Source organism: Cynocephalus volans, chromosome 3 (assembly GCF_027409185.1).
Source record: "Cynocephalus volans isolate mCynVol1 chromosome 3, mCynVol1.pri, whole genome shotgun sequence".
In the NCBI taxonomy this organism is placed as follows: Eukaryota; Metazoa; Chordata; class Mammalia; order Dermoptera; family Cynocephalidae; genus Cynocephalus; species Cynocephalus volans.
In genome coordinates, this window is record NC_084462.1 from 12995530 (window position 1) to 13018512 (window position 22983).

Here is a 22983-nt window from a genome sequence, read left to right on the forward strand (position 1 = left end):
GATATTAATTAAGTACAGCATCTTATCAGGAACAAGATGGGGAGAGATTGAACAAGGGGCATAAAGAATAATTATGATTTGTAATAATATGTACGCTAGTAATATTGATTTGATCAACATATCTCAATGTTGAACCCCAAAAATATGTATAATCAATTTTGATTCAATAAAACTTTTTTTTAAAAATTAAATTAAATTAAGTTAAAGAAAAAGAAAATACCCATCCCAGATGCTCAGAATTGGATTTCTTGAAATAAAACCGTTTATGACTGCTGATTGGGAAGAAGGAGGACTATTATGGTATAACCCTAAATAATGGGTAGGAAGATCTGAGGGACTGTAAGGGTAACAGTGTAAAAGCTGCCTCAGAAGATTAGGACATCAAAGGACCTTAATCTGGTTAGATGTCAAGTAAACATTTGTACTTTGAGTAGCAAAGGTGTTGCTTATACCTGCTTACGAAGTCTGCAATGATTAAACACAGTTTCATGATCTTCATAAATCTCTGTAGGGGTTATAAAGGTTTAAAATTTGCATCCCATCACAGAAAGATTTGGTGACAATATATTGTAGACTCCATTCAGCAGAGCAGAAATCCAAGGAAAAACTTGAATGCACACACCGCAATGTCACAAAGAGTATGCTTTCAGTAGCTGGCAACAAGTAAGCATTATCTTATGGCTCTTCAACTATATGTAGATCACAGGTTTAGAGTGCATTTTGTGGGCCTCAGTATGGGTGGTCAAGGGACAAGAAAGAAACTAGTTCAGCCAGCGCCAAGACAGGGGAAATGGATGAGGGATGTCGGGAGGTCCTGAAGCAGGTAGACAACGTGGTGTTCTGCCTCTGTCCCCTACACCCCCCACCCCCCACAATTCTTCCCTACATAGATACATCTCAGTGTTTGTGTTCCAAACCCAGCAAGCCCAACTGCTTTTTTCCATGTCATATTTTTAACTCAATTTCCTGATAGACTCATTTTTAAATGTTAGACTTATCTGAAGAGCCACTTACCAAATGCTTTTTCCTGCAGTGACAGTGGCTGCCACAATCACAATCACAACACATGTGCCAAGGGGGCATCTTATCCCAAATAAAAACATTTGGGACACCATGAGGTTATTTCCTTGCTGGGAAATGATTGTCATCTCACCTGTAAATGCAGTGATAGTTTCTACAAGGGGAGTTGAGATTATCTATGGGAGAAAAAATTGTGAAATGTGAAAATTATTAAAAAACTAGAGAGCGAATAAGAGGATGAAGCTCAGCACATGTCTAGACTGAGACCTGGGCCACTGTGAAAGTTTTGTCTCCACAATGCAATTTTTTTCGTTCTTGAAACACTGAATGATACCTACTAGGAGAAGGAAGGTACTGAGAAACAGTTGTCATCGGGGTAAAAAAAGAACAGGGAATTAGGGTCTTCATGTTTATTCACTGCTTAACAAATGTTCAATGAGCACCCACTGGATTTCAGGCACTATTGTAGTTCCCTGAACACACCAGGAAACGAGAGACAATGACTGCTGCCCTCATAGAGTTTATGCTGTATTTGTCTTTGTTCAGGCCGCTATAACAAAATATCATAGAGTGAGTGGCTTAAACAACAAACATTTATTGCTCATGGTTTCAAGACTGGGAAGTCTAAGATCAAAGTGCTGGCTAATTCAGTTCCTGGTTATGTGCTCTTCCTGGCTTGCAGATATCACCTCGCTGTGTCCTCTTATGGCAGAGAGAGAGCAAGCTCTGGTCTCTTCCTCTTCTTATAAGGGCACTGATACCATCATGGGTGACCCACTCTCATGACCTCATCTAAACCTACCTCCCAAAGACCCCACCTTCAAATACCATTACATTGGGGGTTAGGGCTTCAACAGATGAATTTGAGGGAGAGGGCACAGACCTTCTGTCCATAACACAATTCAAGGAAGAGAGACAGGAAACAGAAAGAAGAAATAGCAAATTACATAGCACAGCATGCTAGGATGTGATACGAACTGTGGAAAAGAGAGAGGTTAAGGGTTGCCAAGAAGTGGGTGGGAGAGTGAAGGGTAAAATGACAGAGCAGAATAAGGAATAACAGGGCAGATGAGCAAACAGTTGAAAGAAGCCCGGAACTGAGGCTGTAGTTTTCTAGAGGAATAAGTTCTAGGCAGAAGAAAGGCCCTAATGCTAGAGCTGTCTGTCCTGTTTTGGGAAAAGAAAGGAGGCTGGTGCTAGTGGAAGTGGGTGGGTGATGACAGTGGGAAGAGAGAATGATGGAGAAAAAACAGGGGCCTGACCAGTGAAACACCAACAGAACAGACGACAGAACTCATATAGCATCACAGGTATATGTAGATCATTGGGGTCGCTGCTGGTGATGTCACAGAGCATCGGAAAATGGCAGTTGTTAAATCTATTATTCTATGGGCTGGCCGGTTAGCTCATTTGGTTACAGTGCAGTGTTGGTAACACGAGGTCAAGGGTTCGGAACCCCATCCTGGCTGGCTGCCAAAACACCAACAACAAAAGAAACAGAAAACAAGAAAACCACAAATATATTATTCTGGCATGCTGGGATATTCAACCGTAAGATCTAGACCTACACTTGACATCATGCACAAATATTAATTTCAGATGGATAAGGATTAAACGGGGCTTAAAAGGCTGTGGAACAGAATCCATTTGTAGACTATCTAGAAAGGATTTCTTAAGCCAGACATAAAATGCTTCGCAATAAAGAGTTTAAAGCTAAATCTAACCACATTAAAATGAGGCGCCTCTGTTCCTCAGAAAATATCATTAAAATTGAAATTAAAAGCCACAGAGTTAAGAAGATAGTATCAGGGTTTAAAAGTAACTCTTACAAACAAATAAGGAAAATACATCAACTCAAGAATATGCAAATAAAAATCATGTTTAACTTTACCTGCAATCAGTTGTAAATTAAAACAAAACTCAACAGATTGGCAAAACTCAGTAAGCCTGACATTGTCAAATATTCTAACAGTATAGAAATTAGTACATCTCATAAACTACTATTTGGTGTCAGGATTGGTAAAATTTATTTTGAGGAACATCCTGGCATCAAAGTTTATTTAATAATGTGGTACTTGTCAAAAATAAATTCCTATCTTGATATATTCAATAGAGAAAGTTGTTTATATACATCAGAAAACATGGCAGTTACATGTATAGAAGTAATGTCTGTAGACACCAATAACTTGAAAAAGCCTTCTACAGGAGAATGCATACATAAATTTCATTCCTGGGTGCTACACTGAAGAGGAAATGACTCAGCCTGCATGGCTGTGGCAGCCTTGGAGAATGTGGGATGTGGCGGTGAGGGGGGAACGTGAGTGAGAGGATTTAACCCATGGAACAGAAACCTATGGGAGGGGATGATTTGACGATTTCCAGAAATAGACATTTCATAAAGAACTAAAAAGTTAAAAAATTGGAAAGCCCACATGAGGATTTGATCTAATAAGGATATTTCACAGATATCAACTATCATCTGTTCCTACCCACATTCCAAAAAAAGAAGGGACATTGACCACTAAAGAAGGCAAAAGATGGCACCTCTCAATAAAGAAGCATCTTATAAATTGAGTGAGTAAAGCTTTATGAGGGACTCACAGCACTGGTGTATTTTTTACTTTGAGAGGACAAGAATGTGATGAGGATTAAATGAATGGTCAGGGACATTACCTGGAACAGATCTGACATGCGGTCAATATCAGAGGACATTAGCTGTGGTCATTGTTACTGCTGGTTTCAATTTAAATGGACCCAGTTTTTATTTACCTTAAATAGATTTATTCTAAAAGAATACATTGCATTGCTTTGGTAAATGGGAAGACCATTTTGGTTTGCCACAAATAGAAAATGGCCCTGCAAACACAGCAATGAAATGGAAACAATGCTGTAAATCCCGGTAAGCCCATGGTGCCTGCTGAGGGTTTTCAGTCTGAAGATGCTCCCTCATTTAAAAGAGAAATTGGTGATAGTTGGGGGGCATCAACCACCAAAGCACTGAACCTTGACTTCCTCTTGAAAACATTTTGAAGATAAAGAGAAGGAAAAAAAGATTGACTTTCTCGGGGCGTCCTCTTGTGCCATTTGATGAAATGTTGTACACCCTCTAAAATCATCTCCTGGAACAGTGGAGAAGCAAAGCCTAGGCCTCGGGAAACAAGGGATGATTGTGCACACACTGGGGTCCTTTTTATCTGAATTATTTTGATTTGGAAGATACTTGGTGGCCTGCCTGACTCAGCTCCTTCTCTAAGAGCAGCCCGTCATCCACAACACTGCCAAGCTGTGAGGACACTTGATTCAACCAGGCTGGGATGATGAGCTTCTTTCCTCTGATTCTAGAATAATTGAGATTGAGGACAGAATGTTCTGGGCACTGGGGTGAGGGTTCACCTTAAGAAGGACTATGATTCTTGTCCAGTGATTCATGACGCAATAACAAAATGACCAGGCAAAAGAATGTGAGACCAGGGGCCAGGGGCTATGGGTAGAAGGAGAAAGGCTCATGAGGACTTGCTTACCAGCCAAGCATGAGCAAGAGTGTGGAATCAAGGAGGAAGCCACATAAGAGAGAGATGAGGCCTTATCCAGCAAGAACAGAAGCCCACAGTTCCTCAGTCTTCTGGGCCAGTTCCACATGCTCTCATTTCTCCTACGAGAAGGTCATGGTCATATCATTTAAGGTCACCAATGCCTGAAAAGTCAGAGAGAGTGAGTATCCCTTTGGCTATTGGATGAGATTAGACTCCGTTGCTCCATCACTGGGAAAGGTGCAGAGAAACCCAGGCTCAAATCACTGAAGCCTCCTGAGGGTTGAGTTCTGTGTAGGGCTCAGAGGAGGTGGACGTGGCCTTTGGACATAATGTAATTCTGACTAAGGTAAAAGACTCCCATGCAGGAAGCTATTCCTGGGTCCTGCTTTTTGTTACCGGGTCTGTCTGGTTAACTCCTCTCATATCCTCATGAACTTCCATTTGATCATCCTACACTGACCCTCCACTTAGGCCAAAGTGAGCACCTGCTGTGACCCTCATCAACACATTATCAACATGCAGGATGATGATGAAGTTGTTTTCTCTCAGCCAGGTTGTGCCTGCATTGTCACACTCAGTATATAGAGACTGTGCAATTGTGTGTCTGTGAGTGTGTGTGTTGTGGAAATACATGAAGATCACCCAAATGAGAACAAGCCAAGTTTAGATATTCAGAGCTTGCTACAGCAACAGCAATATAGTGTCTGTATGTGACCCACGCATCAGACTCTGGGGCATCCCTATAACATGTCTGTCTCACAAATCTCTGTGTAGTATTTGTGTGTGTGTGTGGCCACAACTGCTGTGGTGTGTCAGCACCTCTGTCCTGTCTCACAGGTCCCTGGTGTGCTTTGCACATGCTAGTTGTGTCTCACGTCTGTCACACTTGTTTCCTGCTGTGGATGTGGTGTATGCATGTATGTGTAAGTCCATGCTATGTTGAGGTATGTCAGTTTCACACACTCTCACACAGGGTTCCTGAGATACATATTTATCTTTAAGCTGTGCTACAGAGAAACTGTCACACACAGAACCACACACTTCCACTCTATTTTAGACACCTGGAACATATGGTACCTGAAATGTTTTGTTTCCAGGCTGGGCTGGGGTGTACTAGCAAGTCACACTGTAACACTGTGTACTTTCCCGGTGTGTCACTACTACACACTTAACCATAGGACTAGACTTCAACCACCCATCTCATTAATATGCAGTGTGCAGGAAATATGGGGGAAGGATCAGCATGTTAAACAGCTTCAGGGGGATGCAAAAAAACAAATCCTGAAACTGGCAAATTCTGATAGAAAAATAATTCAGCAACTTCAACAAACAGAGTTAAAAAACCCAAGTAGAACCCGTAGGTTAGTAGAAATTTACCAGACACAGCTATTAAAAGTCATACAGGTACATTTTGAATCTGAATATATTAAAGAACACAATTTTGAGAAAATTGAGAAAACTAAGCACTGTCCACATAATTTATGATGCCTCAAATATTTTGTTTGATAAAGTTATTAGGAAATGAAAAATCCCTTATGTTTTGGAAATGTACCCTGAAAAGATTAGGCACTAAATGACAGTGTCAGGAATATAAGTGAAACAATGCAGTAATATGCATGGGGGACAGATGAAACAAGAACCACCATGAAATGATCAATAATGATGAAATATTGGGGAAGGGTTCATGGAGCAGCATAACACATTCCTTCCCATTTGTGCATATATTTTAAAATATCAATTACGAAGGGTAGAATATGTCCTTGAATCATTATGTTAAGAGGGATGGATCAAAAAGGCAGAGGGAATTTTTGGATTTAAGGGTTTAGGAAGCATGTATCAAAACACAAACTGTACATATTAAATATGCAAAATTTGGGCTGGCTAATTAACTCAGGTAGTTAGAGTGTGGTGCTGATTACACAAAGATCCAGGGTTTGATCCCTGTACCAGCCAACTGCCAATACATATACTGTCTTAGTCTGTTTTGTGATGCTATAACAGAATACCCGAGACTGGGTAATATATAAAGAACAGAGATTTATTTATTTGGCTTATCATTCTAGGACAGCTGTGTCTGGTAGGGACCTCAGGCTGCTTCTATTCATGGCGGAAAGTGGCAGGCAGCTGGCAGATACAAACAAATCACATGGTGAGAGGAAGAGAGAGAGAGAGAGGGGAGGTGCCAGGGTCTTTTAAACAACCAGCTCTCACAGGAACTAAAAGAGCGAGAACTCACTCAGGCCCCCACCCCCAAGGAGAGCATTAATCTATTCATGAGGGATCCACCCCCCTGGCTGAAACAACTCCTAAGACTGACATATTGAGGATCAGATTTCCATATGAGTTTGGCAGGGACAACACATCCAAACTCACACACACACACACATGCACGCACATTTTATTGTGGAAACAATTACACTTCAATAAAGCTATTTTGAAAAGCAAAGGTAATGAATACTAAAAAATTGTCACTCCTAATTATTTTACTATGTTTTACTCATATTTCTGGCTACTGTAACAACATGGTGGAAATAGAATGTAATGGTGTGCTACTGCCCATCTCTTCCCAACTCCGTGTTCAGTGTCATCATGTTGGCAGCTTGAAATTGGTCATGGTGAAAACATTTGAACCAGGGAAACTGACAAACATTAAAACCAGGGTTTATTTGCTTTATTGGATGGCTAGACTTAAGAACATGATGAAGAACATGTTAATAATGTAGATTAGGTTTAAAAATATATAGTGTCTAGGCTGTTAACACCATGAATAGCAGGAAAAAGTTGAGAGAATATTCATACAGGATTCAAAGACAATTATTCCATTTAGTAAAGAAGTCACTCACATGACTGAAGAATGAGTGAAGTTCTAACATGTCTTTGTTATACATATGCCTTGTATTTTAATGAAAAGGAGAATATCATCCAATATCCATTGAAAATAGAGTAATGGTATTAACATGTTTTATAAAGGAAGAAACAGGTGGCAAATAAGTAAAAAAAATGTTCAACATCATGAAATATCAGAGAAACACAAAACCACAGTGAGATGACATTACACACTTAATAATACAGTTTAAAAGACTGCACCAAGTACGTATGGCTTGTGGAAGAACAGGGATGCTCATATACTGTTGTTGGGATTGCAATGAATACAACCAGTTTAGATCACAGTTTGGCAGTTTCTTAAAAAGTGAAACATTCACCTAATCTGAAGTATTAGCAAGAGAAGCAAAATATATTTCCATAGGTTATATGCCTATGTTCATTGTAGTTTTATTTGTAACAGTCCCAAATTGGAAACAACCAAATGCCTATTAACAGATGAATGGATAAACAAATAGTGGCATATCCACAGGACAGAATATTACTTAGCAATAAAAAGAATCAATTATAAGCAACATTAATGAATCTAAAAATAATTATCCATCATGAAAAACACCCCCCAAAATGTAGTTTTATTCCATTCATACAAAGCTCTAAATTATACAAACTAATCCACTATGAAAGAAAGTTATCCAGGCCTGGGGAAGGCAGGGAGATTATAAAAGGGCACGAGACAAATCATGGATATGTTCGTTATCAAGATTATAATGGCTTCATGAGTTTATGTGTATGACAAAACTTTTCATATTGTACACCTTTAAATACGTATGTGTCATTGCATGTTAATTTTATCTCAATAATTTTTTTTAATGGTGCAAAATAAAAAATAAAAACTTGGGATCTCCCACTTTTCAGAAACCAGAAGGTTTGGCAACCCCATGCTGATCCCACTATCTCCTTCCTCATTTTAATCTAAGACAACAGGAACATTTGCTGGACCAAAACAATCCATACCCCTGCACAACACAAGCCATTCTATCTTTGTTTTTTTGCCTGTATAGCATCTGGACTTCAGGTAAACATTTGCAGAAAGACAATGGGAATCTGCAAAACCCTAAGAATATTTTCTCTGATGCTGACCTCAACTACAACACATACACAGATTTGGAGGTACCATGATTGATCAGAGCCATAGTCACTGGAATTTGGATGTTTTTTTGTTTTTTTTTTTACCGGTAAGGGGATCGTAACCCTTGGCCTGGTGTCGTCTGCACTACGCTCAACCAGTGAGTGCACCGGCCATCCCTATATAGGATCCAAACCCGCAGGCTCAGCGCCACCAGCGCTGCACTCTCCCGAGTGAGCCATGGGGCCAGCCCTGGATGCACTTTTATAAGAAGCACATTTATCTGGCTTGCTGCAGACTGCTCCACTCCCTACCAATTACACCATTTCTGTACCAATTATGGTTCACACCTGACTCCCCTACTGTTACCAATGACACTAGCCTACAGAATTATGTATATCAGGGCACATGGCTCTTTGCAGAACTTCATGAAAATCTTCCTCTCAACAGAGCTGGACATTATGTGACATCATGTGGGAACAACAAGAAACAAACAAACAAAACCATTCAGGCTATTCCAAGAAGCACTGGATGTAATCATAACAATTGACCCCTCTTCAGGGTGACCTCTGGTTTCAAAAAAAAAAAAAAAAAGATGGAGGCGTCAAGGCCAAAAACTAGGACCACAAAGCCCTGCATGCATTATTTCATTGGAAGTCTTGGATAACAATGAAAATTAAGCAAAATGGAATGAGAACTACTCTCTGCCATTATAGTATCCCTACTGAGGCACACAAAGTAAGGGCCCCATAAAAGCTGTCCAACCTTTCATACAGAGCCCAATTCTACATTCCACCCACCAAAGTAGTGACTAGAGAACCCCTTGATTAAAAGAAGACAAAACAATAAGGCCTTTATTAGTGCACACACAAGAGCAATGCCATACAAGAAGTTGCCAGTTAATGACTTAGAGTCTGTGTAACATCAACCACACAGGTCATATGAGACCAAGAATTTCTATAAAGGTAAACCTTTCCCACAAGTCACCAGCTGAACTCTGACTAGGTCCTCTTAGCCAAAACAGTCAGATTCACAGCATACTTGTCAGAAAACAGAATAAAGTTGCTCTAAGGGCTCAGGCCAATCAAGATTTCTACCAGAGAACAAGGAAAGCAGACATCTGCTTTGCCTCAGCATGTCAGGGTGACCAATGCACACTGTGCAAGGTGTGAGAGGACATGGCTTCTACAAGAGAATGTGGAAGTGACTTAACTCTGGCAAGGCCCCCAGATGGTTCAGAAAGTGCAAGTAGCTCCTGTAAGTCCCACACATGCTTGGAACTCATGGAGAATTTCACCCCTCTCGGTGCTTGGTTCAACTTCAGGCAGACGGCTCCCTTACAAAGGCTCTCTAGTGCTGAACAGAGACAGCACATCCCGTGCAGTTGGAAGGCCTTAAGCATGGACTTTCTGGTGCTAAACAACATTGGACCTTGGGCTGAAGGATTTCCCATATTTGCTGCCTTTATGAGGCCGCTCCATGGTGTGACACTTTTGGTGTTGAAAAAAGCTTGAGCGTTGGCTAAAAGATTTTCCACATTTGCCACATTCATAGGGTCTTTCTCCAGTGTGAACTACTTGATGTTGAATGAGAACAGACTTCTGTCTAAAGGATTTCCCACATTGGTCACACTCATAAGGCCTTTCTCCAGTGTGAATTCTGCAGTGCTGAATAAGGCTAGTGCTTCGACTAAAGGATTTTCCACATTCTCCACACTTATAAGGCCTTTCTCCAGTATGAACTCTCTGGTGTTTAATGAAGGCAGCTCTTCGGCTAAAGGATTTCCCACACTGGCCACACTCATAAGGCCTTGTTCTAGTGTGAATTCTCTGGTGTTCAATGAGACTGTAGCTTTGCCTAAAGAATTTCCCACATTCACCGCACTCATAAGGTCTTTCTCCAGTGTGAGTTCTCTGATGTCGATCAAGTTTGGATTTGTACCCAAAGGCTTTCCCACATTCCCCACACTCATAAGGCCTTTCACCAGTGTGAACTCTTTGGTGCCTAATAAGGGTGGCCCTTTGGCTAAATGATTTTCCACACTGGCCACACTCATAAATCTTTGCTGTAGTGTGAATTCTACGGTGTTCAATGAGGCTGAAGTTTTGTCTAAAGAACTTCCCACATACACCACACTCATAAGGCCTTTCTCCAGTGTGAATTCTCTGGTGTCTAATGAGAGTGGTTCTCTGGCTAAAGGATTTTCCACATTCCCCACACTCATATGGCCTTTCTCCAGTGTGAATTCTGCAATGTTCAATAAGATTGGAGCTTTGACTAAAGGATTTTCCACATTCTCCACACTTATATGGCCTTTCTCCAGTGTGAACTCTCTGATGTATAATGAGGGTGGCTTTTTGACTAAAGGATTTCTCACATTGGCCACACTCATAAGGCCTTAATGTAGTATGAATTCTCTGGTGTTCAACGAGGCTGAAACTTTGTCTAAAGAATTTCCCACATTCGCCGCACTGATAGGGCCTTTCTCCTGTGTGAGTTCTCTGGTGCCGAACAAGATTGGATTTACACCCAAAGGCTTTCCCACATTCCCCACACTCATAAGGCCTTTCTCCACTGTGAATTCTGCAGTGTTCAATGAGGTTGGAACTTTGACTAAAAGATTTCTCACATTCTCCACACTTATATGGCCTTTCTCCAGTATGAACTCTCTGGTGTATAGTAAGGGTGGCTTTTTGGCTAAAAGATTTTCCACATTCACTGCACTCATAAGGCCTTTCTCCAGTGTGGACTCTCTGGAATGGAACAAGTGAGTATTTGTCACAGAAGGCTTTTCCACATTTGCTAGAATCATAAACCCTTTTTCCAGTACAGATTCTTTGGTGCTGAACAAGAGTATGTTTGTGGCTAGAAACTTTTCTGTATTCACCTGACTTGTAATGATGCTTTCCACAGTGAAAGGCCTCCCCACACTTGGTGATTTTGTTTGACTTCTCACCTTTGGGAATGACCTGGTGCTGAAGAAGGCCCCACTTGGCCAGGAAGTCCTTTCCAATCTTCCTGCAGAAGAAGGGATTCCCTGACACATGGAATATGTAGCTCTTCACAAAGGAAGCCCAATCCACATCTCTTTTTAATGGATATTCTGCACTGCAATGCTTCTGGTCCTGGTGAAGGTTTGCACATGTCCCAGCAAAGTATGGCTTCTGTCTACGTTGATCACCCAGATGCAAAATGTCTTTCAGGATTGGGACACACATCTCACAGGGCTGAGTCTTCCGGGTGGACAGACCTGCCTTTAAAGTCCTAACCTGTGCCACTCCTTCTAAAGAAACACTCTGTTCTGAAGGTGTCTCTTCATCTTCTGTTCCTTGACAACAAACTGAAAGAAGAGAAATACTGATGAAATGCACGCTGACCATGGTGGGAATATATTAACCATGCTTTAAAATTTTTCTGTATGATGTTTTAACATCTTAAAAAAATGTTGCTGGCCAGGGAGACTGCCCTTCCCAGGGTTAGACAATTCTTACGAGATAGCAAAGGGCTCAAATGGGAGCATGCAGTTCATATGCTAATCAATCAATCTCAAGCCTCCAAACCATATTTTTGTGGCTTGTACACTCAAGGAGGAAATATTTGTCTCCCTAACCATCCTAGGGCCAGGAGCCAGACAACTAAGGCTAGTCCTCTCTGCCAAAGCCTACCTAAATTATTCCAACCAATCAGTTCTAAGTTGTTTACCCTTCCCCACCTTTCCCACAGAAATGCCAGTAATGGCTATGGCCTAATGTTTTCCCGTTGCCCTCACTTCTGCCTCTTGACCACCCTGTGCTTCCCCATGTTGCCCTGCATGACACAGTGTGCCCTTCTCTCAGAAATCTAAGTAATAAATTCTTCTTTCAGTGGCATTCACCTCTCCATGTCAGCACTAAGTCACCTCTACAAGTTGAAATCCCACAAGTACAGGTTGAAACAACTGGTACAGCGAGCAGAGCAACTCAGTGTTCCACTGCAAAGGCTTTTCTCTGGACTACTCTGTGCTTAGTACCTCATTGTTCCAGTCAGCATGTTCTGCCTTAGAAGTCATTGCTGGCTATAGGTGTGCTTGTGCTTTGGCTGGTACCACTTTTTGCTGTGTCTTTCTTTTCTTGTTTTGGTTTTCCAACCTGAACTGCAGACTGACCCAAGGTCTTAGCGTAGGGCAGGTACTGCATGTGCTCAGTGTGTTCCTGGGCATAAGTGCTGCATGCAACCGTGTGTCTCTGGGCCACTGTATTTCTGGGTGCCTTATGGTAAGAGTAGGATGAGTTTCTGGTGTATTTCCAGAGAGCAATAAGGCCGACTGGTTAGGCTACTGGAAGAAGTCTCCAAAGGAAGCAAGGAGAGGAGTCACTGAATATAATTAAAAATTACCGGGGATGAGTCTGATCGACTGAACAGGCAGTGCCATGATGGGAATGGGCACCACGGAGGGCTGGAGGCCAGACACTGAACCCCAGGTGACATTCCCCATTGACTTTTCAACCTATTCTCTACCTTAACGGATGATGACAGTCTGGGTAAATAAGGTCCCTAGTTGACACTCCACTTGGAATCATGACTGAAAGTCTAACAACTGGGACACTGCAGTCCCAGGGGGTCAATGTACTGATGTGGTTTCAAACAAACCATAGACCCATCCCAATTTACTGCCTGCCAAGTGCAGAGCACCCTCCCCATGGAAAAACATGTGACCCAAAAAGTGAAAATGTTGTTTAAAAGGAAAATCTCTTTGTTGTTGCCTGCCTTTGTGCTATTACAGCTCATCTCCAACCTGGTAGATTAGAAGGGATCCCATCCTTGGAAACTTGTGGCCGAATGTTTAATGAAAAACAGGAAAAGGGAGAAAAAACATTTGTTCCAGCTCCTCTTAAGACACCTGAGAAAGTTTCTCAGCTCATTAGAGATGGTAAATCTCCTGGTTACCATGCTTGGGCACACTTAAGTACTGCTGTCTGTTGACATGCTAAGAGTCTTCTCCTTCAAGCCGAACTGTCACAAAACTAATAATTAAAAAAAATAAAGCTGAGGCCACCATTGTTCTCTAGCACGTGGACCCCAGGCACTTTAAAGCTGATTGGGACACCTTTGAAAGGGAGGCTTCTACTTCCAACAGAGGCCACTCCTAACCACCAGGAGCTTATAAAGGAAACACCCCAAACGACAAAGAACAAAAAACAAAGAAAAAAACAAGAAAAAAAAGGGGGGGGGGAGGGAGGGAAGAAGAAACTAATGATGCTGCTTCTCCATCTGACAGCCCAGTTGTGCCCGTTCTTAAACCTGAAAAAATTAAAAGGAGCATCATGGTAGATTAGTACAACCTTAATGCTGTGGTCCCATACATTAGGGTCCCTGTACCCAATATCAATACTATTAAAATCTCAACCTCTATCCAATCAGCAACTGCTAAATACTTTGCTATTATAGATTTGGCTAACATGTTCTGTTTAGTGTTTATTTCAACACCCTCTCAGTTGCAGTTTGCCTTTACCTACTATGAGACACAATACACCTTTTCTGGCTACCTGTGGGGAGTCTCGAGGATTTTGCCATTGAATACATTCTCTGCAGACAAGATCTTCACTTCACACCTACTCTTATGGATTGAATGTCCCCCAAAAACTCACTGAAGCTTGATTTCCATTGTAACAGTGTTAAGAGGGTGATAAATCAGACTATGGCAGTGTTAAAAGGTGGGGCTTTTGAGAGGTGATTGGATCATGAGGACTGTCCCCTTGTGAATGGATTAATACATTCATGGAGTAATAGGTTAATGGTTTAATGTGTTATCAGGGAGTGGTTCTGATGGCTTTACAAGGAGAGCAAGTGAGCACATTAACTCTCTCGCTCATGCCATTCTCACTGTGTGATACAGGACTCTATGCAGAACTCCCACCAGGAAGAAGGCCCTCATCAGATGTGCGCCCTGGCCCTTGGATTTCCCAGCCTCCAAAACTGTAAGAAATAAATTTAATTTCTTTATAAATTACCCAGTTTCAGGTACTTCTGTTACAAGCAACTGAAAACGGACTAATATACCCACCTTGCTCCAGAAGTAGAGGTATGACATTACATTAATGACACCTTCCTCCTAGGAAATTCATTTGACATACTCACTAAAGGCATACAAATCCAAAATCTTTTAGTCCTTAGTGGGTTCTGGTGGCAACATATTCCTCATTTGCAAATTTTACATCCAAATTGAAATTAACAGGCATTCCTATTAGTGCTCTCAGAAACTCCTTCTGAGGACTTCAGAGGCTTTGACAACCTCTTCTTGTGCCTCCTGGAATTCCTGAACCACCTATAACAGATATACGTTGCCTAGGGACATGTGATGCAGGAAACTGGCCGACCCTCTTGAATTTGTACTATACACAACTGAAACAAATGACTGGCTTCCTACTGGGTTCTCCGGAAAATAGAGGCTCTCACAGGCCCTGAACCTGTGACTCTCCATACCCAGCTGCCCATTATGCTTTGGGTCATGAAAACAGCACCCCAGAAGCTCAGCAGCCTTACTGAGATCTCCTTCGGACAGGATGGAATCAAGCTGGGCCCTCTGTCACATTCTACCTGCAGGAGGGAGTGGCCTCCCTGTCCTCAGTTTCTTGCCAGATGCCACAATGTTGGAGCAGGTCACCCCTCCCTGAGACCCTTGGCTACTTGGGGTGTCCCTTGAGATTAACTGCGTAAGATGCAATGGGAGTCCGTGAACTAAACAGAGGGCACTTCTAATCACCAGACAGGATGGAGCTCAGTGGAATATTGCCACTTTCCATCCCTTAGCCGGGATGTCCCTAGTAAAGAATGGGACCCAAGTAACATACACTGTCTACACATTAGTCATCTGGATGCCGTGGCCAACAAGTGGTACCATCTTCACATTTATTATAAATGATTGGGACACTAGCTAAAAATTGTCCCTTTCAGGATACAAAACCCTGCCTATCTCTTGCCTCACAGATGCATAAAATATAAATCAAAATCACACATATCCCTACATATACTAGGACCACAAACAAGGCCTTGTCAAGATATTCCTTATTCCCTTCGGAGTTACAGATATTTTAGTAACTAAGACTCACATTTCACTTTTCAAGTTACACAATGCTGGGCTCCTAGAAGAGGCATTCAATAGAACTTTAATGTTTCTAATAGGTTCAAAATAACCAGTCTAACCAAGAGACATGTGGTCTCCTCAAACAACTCTTTATAAATTCCAGCCAGGCACAAAGACCCCTAAATGAGTCTCTATCTTGCCCCAGGCCTTAACCTATCTTTATTAATTTAGATCTTGCTCTGATCCCATAAGGCCAGAGGCCAGACTGAGGGCACACACTCTCCTGGAACTATTAACCAGATTGTCTCACAGGCCAGGCAGCTGCTCATCTGATATGGAATGCATGTGAACTTAAACTTACACCAAAACCAAAAACAAAATCTTCTCAAGTGCAGATGCACCATTCTTGAGACTATTGGTCTTATTACTACTGGTCTGGGTGTTCTCATTAGTTTACAATCCAGAGACTAAAACCCTCCAAGAAAGCCACTTTTTCAACCAAACATGGCAAATGCTGAGATTCATATCAACCTGAATGGGGATCCACTTAAAAAGGATACCTCACTCCCATACTCCTGACATCATTGCCCTGGCTCAGAAGTTCACTGCTGGAAATGGCACTGCTTCAGATGACGTGACCCCAGCAGAAGACTTCACCAATGAAGACAACTTCATCCTGGACACTAACACATTTCCCCCAGTAACAATGCCTCTCTTAAGGCACAAATAGAACAATTTTTCTTTATTTAATATTAGAGATTCTATTACATTTCTGAGATTGCTGTCTGTTTAGCTGATGATCCTGGTATATTCCTTGTTCTCTATCAAGAGAAACACCCTTACATTTACATGCCTAAAGGAAAATCTGGTAGGTTACTAATATCTGTGTCATTCTAAAAATTAATAGAGGTTATACTTTACCCAGGAGGCACCTGTCTCCATCACCTTTGAAAAGAGGACCACTTACTCCCCAGTGCCCTCTCCTACTATCTTCTCTGCCTTTTCACCATGATCTCCTGCCCTAAATCTCTCCCTAAGAATAAAAAATAAATATTCATTCTTTGTCTCTGGTTTCTGGCACACAGCTCACAAAACCATTGGAATCTTCACAATGATAAGAGTGTCTTTTGTAGGCTAATGAGATAACCAGTTGCTGAAGCCTCTGATAACTTCAAACTGGGGACTGATCCTCAAAAAGATCAGGCCTGAGTAGAGGGTTGGAACTTTCAGCACCACCTGGGTGTCTGAGGAGGGGAGAGGGGCTGAAGATTGAGTTAACTACCTATGGGTGATGATTTAATCAATGATGCCTATGCAATGAGACCTCCATAAAAACCCCTACATGAGAGGGCACAGGGAGAGCTTCTGGGGAGCACACTGAGGTGCTGGGAAGGTGGAACACCTGGAGAGAGCATGGAAGCTCCCTGCACCCCACGCCCATACCTTCCCCTATGTATCTCTTCCATTTGGCAGTTCCTGAGTTGTATCCTTTATAATAAACTGGTAATAGTAAAGTACTTTTTCAAGTTCTGTGAGCTGTTATTGGAAATTATGGAACCTGAGGGGGGCTATGGGAACCCCTGAATTTGTAGTTGGCTGGGCAGAAATGGGGTAGCCTGGGCATCCTATGTGTGGCTAGTATTTGAAGTGGGGACAGTCTTTTGGGACTGAGCCCTTTAACTCACAGGATCTGTTACTAACTCCATGTAGATAGAGTCAGGATTGAATTGAAATGTAGAACCACCATTTGGTGTCTGGAAAGTTGGAGAACTGGTTGCTGGTGTCGTAAAAACTTGCCAGACCACTATAACCACTCTTTCTTTGTGGTTACACACAATGCTACTGATCTTTACACACACTACGAAATTATCAGATCACATCCTTCGACAACATAACTGCCTGATCTGCCACCTTGACCAGAGAGTACATATTTAAAACACTTTCAACTCCAGCAAGATATTGTTAGAGATGACCCCAAAATTTCAGATATGTTTTCTTGGCTAATGGCATATAAATAGAAAACTTAGTTAAGGGCTGTCTTATAAAGACTTCTACCTATTACTTCCTCCTTTCTTACTCTCATAATTAAATGTATTCTGTTTAAGGAAATTTATGTTCTACTTCCTAAAATTCTCCTATCATCACCCCCAGTTTTCCTTAATATGATGTCAAAACAGCAGAGGACCAATTGTATTAATCATGTTTTACATTTTCTGTATATTGTTTTGACTTTTTTTTTTTTAAACCATGAGGATGTTTGACATTTTAAAAAACTTTGTGGCTGGGGAAGAGACTGCTGCTCCCAAGTTTAGCCAGTTCTTAGAGATAGCGAAGGGCTTGGCCAGGAACACACTGGTCAGCTGCAGACTAACCAATCCAGGGCCCATAGTTCAAACCACATTTTCTAGGTGGCTCATACACTCTAGGAGGAAATATTCCTCTGCGCTAAACACCATGCAGCCAGGTACCAGACAACTAAGGCCAGCACCTGTGCCCAAAGCCCACCAAATTATTCAAGCTAACCAATCCTACAGTGTTTACTCTGTGCTGCCTTAATTGTAAAAACCCCCAATACAGGCTGGGGCCTAATGTTTTCCCCTTACTCCTGCTTCTGCCTCCTGACCATCTGGTGCTTCTGCATATAGTTCTGCCGGACATACGCCTCCTCTTGGAAATGTAAGTAACAAATCATTCTCTCAATGTTGTTAATCTCCCCATGTTGGCATTCAGTGATCTCCATAAATTAAATTCCTGCAGGTATATTTTAAAACAGGGAATAGCAAGCCCTGTCAAACATACAATGAGGAATCCGAGTCCATAGGCTATTCTGAGGATGAGAGAACTGAGGACAGGTTGAAAAAGGGGATGCTTGGCAGTATTAGACCCATAAAGATCACAAAATAGGGAGGCCTCATCAGATGAAGGACATAAGGATGGGGTGCAGCTCAGGGAGGAGAGGCAGGGTCTCCAACCCACTCCTCTGCTAATGGTCTTCAGCAAGACCTCATCTGCTGGTGACATGTGCACGCTGTGCAGAAGGTGGGTTGTGTCCAGGCCTAGGAAAATCCAACTGGAACTGAGTAGCAAGTGTTCAGGAATATTTAATGATAATGAGCACACAACACATTAAGAGTGGGTCAGTTTCAGAGAACATTGCAGAGGAGGCTACGAACAGGAACAAGTGATGTACAGAGACCAGAAAGTTTGGGGCTGTCAGGGGCTGGAAATCACAGTTGAAATGACGAATCAGCTAAGTGTCAAGTATGGGGGAGAAAAGGTAAAAATGAGCTGTGTCCACGGGTACTTGCACCAAAACACTGAAGACACAGGACAGGTTCCCGGTATGATTTGAAAACAACACAGATGTCATAGCTTCCCTTAATTGTCACTCACAGGGGCAGGCCTCCTCTGAGACCATTTTGCCATGTCCACCCTGTGAAGCAACCAGGGCTCTCCCCCCATCCTCAGCTGTACAACTACATGGGACCTGCATGATGCAAGTTCTAAGGGAAAGACAGGAAAGGTGAGTGTTCAACAGTGGCCCAGCGTGATTCAGTACTCAACAGACCACAGGAAAAAAATTAGCATTACAAAAAAGCCTGGAAAGAGGATCAGGCAAAACAGCCCATGGTCCATGTAAATATTAATCATCACAATGCCTGCAGTTCCTGACACAGGCAGCTAGAAAAAAATGTCAGCAAGAATAAGGGGCAGAACCAAAGGCAAAAAGTTGTGTCAGATCTGGATGCAGTCAGCCTGCCTGGGAGAGGGCAAGGAAGGTGAGAGCCATTAGGCTGACTGCAAAACGCTGCCTCCCAGACCCTTCCATGTATACCTCAGGGCAGCAGGTGTTAGAGCTGCTCCCAGCACTGCACACAGCTCAGCGCTGACACCCACAGCACATGTGCCAAGAAAGTGGAGAAGTGTGGCTGTGGAAAGGGCAGAGCTGCCTCTGAGAGAAAAGCAAATACACAGAGAGCAGGGCACTGGGGTGCCTTACCCAGTGAGGCTACAAGTGCAAAGTTCTCCAGCATCACATCATGGTACAGGAGCCTCTGAGCCTCATCAAGGAGCCTCCACTCCTCCTGGGAGAAGTAAATGGCCACGTCCTCAAAGGTCACACAGCCCTGTCATGATAAAGACAGAACATTCCACAATCAACTTCTCTCCTGGAATTCCAAGTTCATCCACCCACATATCCTTCCCCTGCTCACTCTCCTCCTCACCTTGCTTCCCCTGAGATACGAGGCCCCAGGGGACCGATGCCCATTATTTAACCATGGTTCCATTATCACTGTGTTCTCCCATAACACTAACAAGCAGGTGGGCAGAAAAATACCATCTAAATTCTGGACCTGGCATGTAGGGCTACATGCCCTCTTGTCAGGCAATTATCCTGGGGTTTCCTAGATTATGCCTCCCAGACACAACCAAACACGGGCTTGCCCTTCACCCTTATGTCCTGAACGCCAGCACCCTTGAGCCATACATTCACACTCCCTCTCTCTGTGCACGTTTCTCCTTGTACCGCACCTCTAACACAGACTTACTCCCACAGCCACCTCTACTCTCCTGGCCCACATGATAGGTATCTCCCTAGCCTCCCCACATATTACTCAGCACAAGGCATGTAGAGAGCACTTGGCAAATTAAGACAAGATCCAGTACTACCCAGGCTTCCGTTGGTCCTCACTGCCAGAAACAGCCCCAAATCCTGCTCTGAAGGCCTCCCTGCTTGACTCTGTTCCTTGCTTAAACCTCAATCACCAAGAACCACCTGCAGATCTCAGACAGCCATGGCCCTCTCCCACTGGTGCTGCACTTAATGTCCCCTCACCAGCCACAGCCTTCCTCTCTCTATGCAACCATAAATCAATACCCAGCCCCAGGGGCCCTCCACTCCAGACCCAGTGTTTCTCTCAGATGACCACTGTGCCCCTGAGCTAATCCACACACCTGACTGAAACTCCCCAGGCACACCAAAGGTCACGCTACTAAATCCTAGTGAGTCTAAAGCCTAGTGAATAAGCACTAGTACTAGCTGCAGTATCATCCTGCCTCATTTACTACTGATTCTGCATCTAACTCATGACCACTCTTCCCATGGAAGACTTGGCCACCTGCCAAATCATCCACTTTGTCACATCTTTCCCACGACTACTTTAGCCCCTCAGCTGTGTTTATGATGCCTACTAACTCCACCCAGATGCCCAAGCATGAGACCTAGTCGTGAATCCCACCCTCCCTTTCCTGGGCTGCTAATAGCATTACCATCATGACCAGAATTCCTTCTCCTAATTGTGTCCTAAGCTACATCCAGGGCAGACATCAGCCACCATCTTTTGGATGTCTCCATCCTCAGTCCCTCCCCAGAGTTCCAGACCTGTGTGGCCAGCTACCAATGGGATATTTCCACTAATTGCTCTTTAAAACATCTCACTGTTAAGATAGCAACAAACAAAACTCCTAATATCCCCAATGAAAATTAACCCTACTATAAACTTTTACATGTGATTAATGGACTTCCATCCTTCCAGCTGTTAAAATCAAAAACCTTGGAGTCACCCATCTCTTACCTTTCTCTCTCTCATCTTCAAAATCTGAAAATCCAGGAAGCCTTAAAAACTGATCCAGAATCCAACTACCTCTCCTAGCTCTTTGGCCACCACATTGGTCCAGTCACCATCAACACTAATCTGGACTACTGCAGTAGCTTCCTCCCTGGTTTTCCTATCTCCTCATTCACACCCCTAGTCTGTTCTCCTTGCTACAGTCACGGGGATCCTGATAAGATTGGAGTCAGATCACCTTCCTCCCCTGCTCTAAATCTCACATTGCTCTCATCATCTCCAGAATAGACACCCAACTTCTCACAGCACGATTCCAGGCCTGACTTCTGCCTCCCTTTTCTAATTTCCCATGACAGAGAAAGGAACTTATGATCCTTGAGCCAGCTCAGCCTCATCTCCAAGCATCTGAACATTCTAGGACCTATGCCTGGGTAACCTTTCATCCTTTATTCCACTGCTTGCCAGCAGTAGGAACCACACCATATAACCCCTAGTCTGGACTAAGGTCTCACGGCTTGGGTTTCTTCTGCATACTCAGGCCCAGAGGGTGGAAGAGTGGTAGGCAAAGAGTGCCAGGACACAGTTCCAGAGACAAAGGGTGTCGTCACACTAGTGAGGCCCTAGAACATCCTCCACTCACCTGTGTACAGTCCAGAAGCATTTCTGTAGTCATGGTAATCTGTGGGAAAAAGAAAGTTGTGAACGGCAAGTAACCAGGGGCTCCGTAGTCTCAGGCCTCCGTGTACCCCTACCCAGCCCTGGAAGCGAAGTGACTTCGGAATGACTAAATTATCTCTAGGCCTCAGTCCTCAGTGCTGATTCTTACCAGTTGTGGGCCGTTGCACAAGGGCTCAACCTTCCTGTGCCTCAGAGTTATCCCCTTTCCGGGCTGTTCTCACCCTGAGCAGCTTTTGGAAAACTTTGAAAAACCATGTGCCTCTGCGGTTCACAACCCTCCGTGGCTCCCAGAGTCCTGAGGATTCTGAAGGTAAAACTCCTCACCCTGCCATTCCAAGCGTGAATGCTCCCGGCTCAATCGCCCAAACAAGACTTTACACACTGGTCCCTCTGCTTGTCACACTTCCACGCCCCATCACACAGGCTATCGGAAATAGGGACCCCACCCACGACAGCCACACTATGCTGGGCACAGGGGCCTGGACTGTAGGAACGTGAGCAGGCGCCGCTCATTCGGGCCTTTAGAATTTGGGTGGGCCTTGGGTGGGCCGAGGACGGGTGAGGCACGAAGGACACAGCATTTACCTGAGCCGGGTCCCGCAGCGCCGTCGCCGCCATCGGACTCTGCAGGAAGGAGCGGGACTGGGAGCGGAGGGTGACCGGGGAGTGGACCCGGGCACAGCCGTCACCAGCGCTGCCGACCCATCAACCGCTGTACAGTAGGGATGGCCTCTCCCCTCGCCCGTCACCTCGACCGGACTCTGCGCTCCTAAAGCACTGTCGGCATAGAGGGACCCCAGCGAAGCTAGACTATCGCAGCGGCGACGCCGGAAGTCCCGCCCAGAAACTACGGTCCAACCACTAAAACGATCTTTCCTGAGCGTTCATTGGCTCAGCCTTTCGCCACTTGACTCGCGGCATTGTGGGTAATGTAGTTCCTACAGCTGCGCAAGCTGCGGAGAAGGGTACTCCGCACTAGGATGCTGGAGTCTAGGAGGCCAGAGCGAGGGCCGCGTCGCTCCGGCCTCGTCCTGCCCTGCGGACCCGTCCGGAGATTGTCCCAGCAGGTGCGCGGGAGACGGAATAGGACACAGTCTCCCGGGGCGTCTGGGGCTCTAAGGGCGGCTCGACTCCCACACGGGGACTCCTCCGCCGGCAGGGAAGCCTAGG

The 22983-nt window shown here is 43.8% G+C and overlaps 1 protein-coding gene across 3 annotated transcripts in view; it reads right to left on the minus strand.

Moving 5' to 3' along the window:
* The window catches only part of ZNF550 (zinc finger protein 550), a 44172-nt gene extending 21661 nt beyond the window's left edge, over positions 1-22511 (minus strand). Inside the window, exons 1-4 of one of the 3 annotated variants that reach the window (XM_063089548.1) lie at positions 22399-22511; positions 21776-21814; positions 19566-19692; positions 9992-11842 (exon numbers count right to left, since the gene is read on the minus strand). In XM_063089548.1, the coding sequence (XP_062945618.1) occupies positions 9992-11842; positions 19566-19692; positions 21776-21814; positions 22399-22431 (2050 nt within the window). In that variant the 5' untranslated portion in view covers positions 22432-22511. Of the gene's footprint in view, positions 1-9360; positions 11843-19565; positions 19693-21775; positions 21815-22398 lie in introns of those variants that run through there. The other 2 variants (XM_063089546.1, XM_063089545.1) reach the window with 2 other exon arrangements.
* Between the last annotated feature and the right edge of the window lie 472 nt (positions 22512-22983).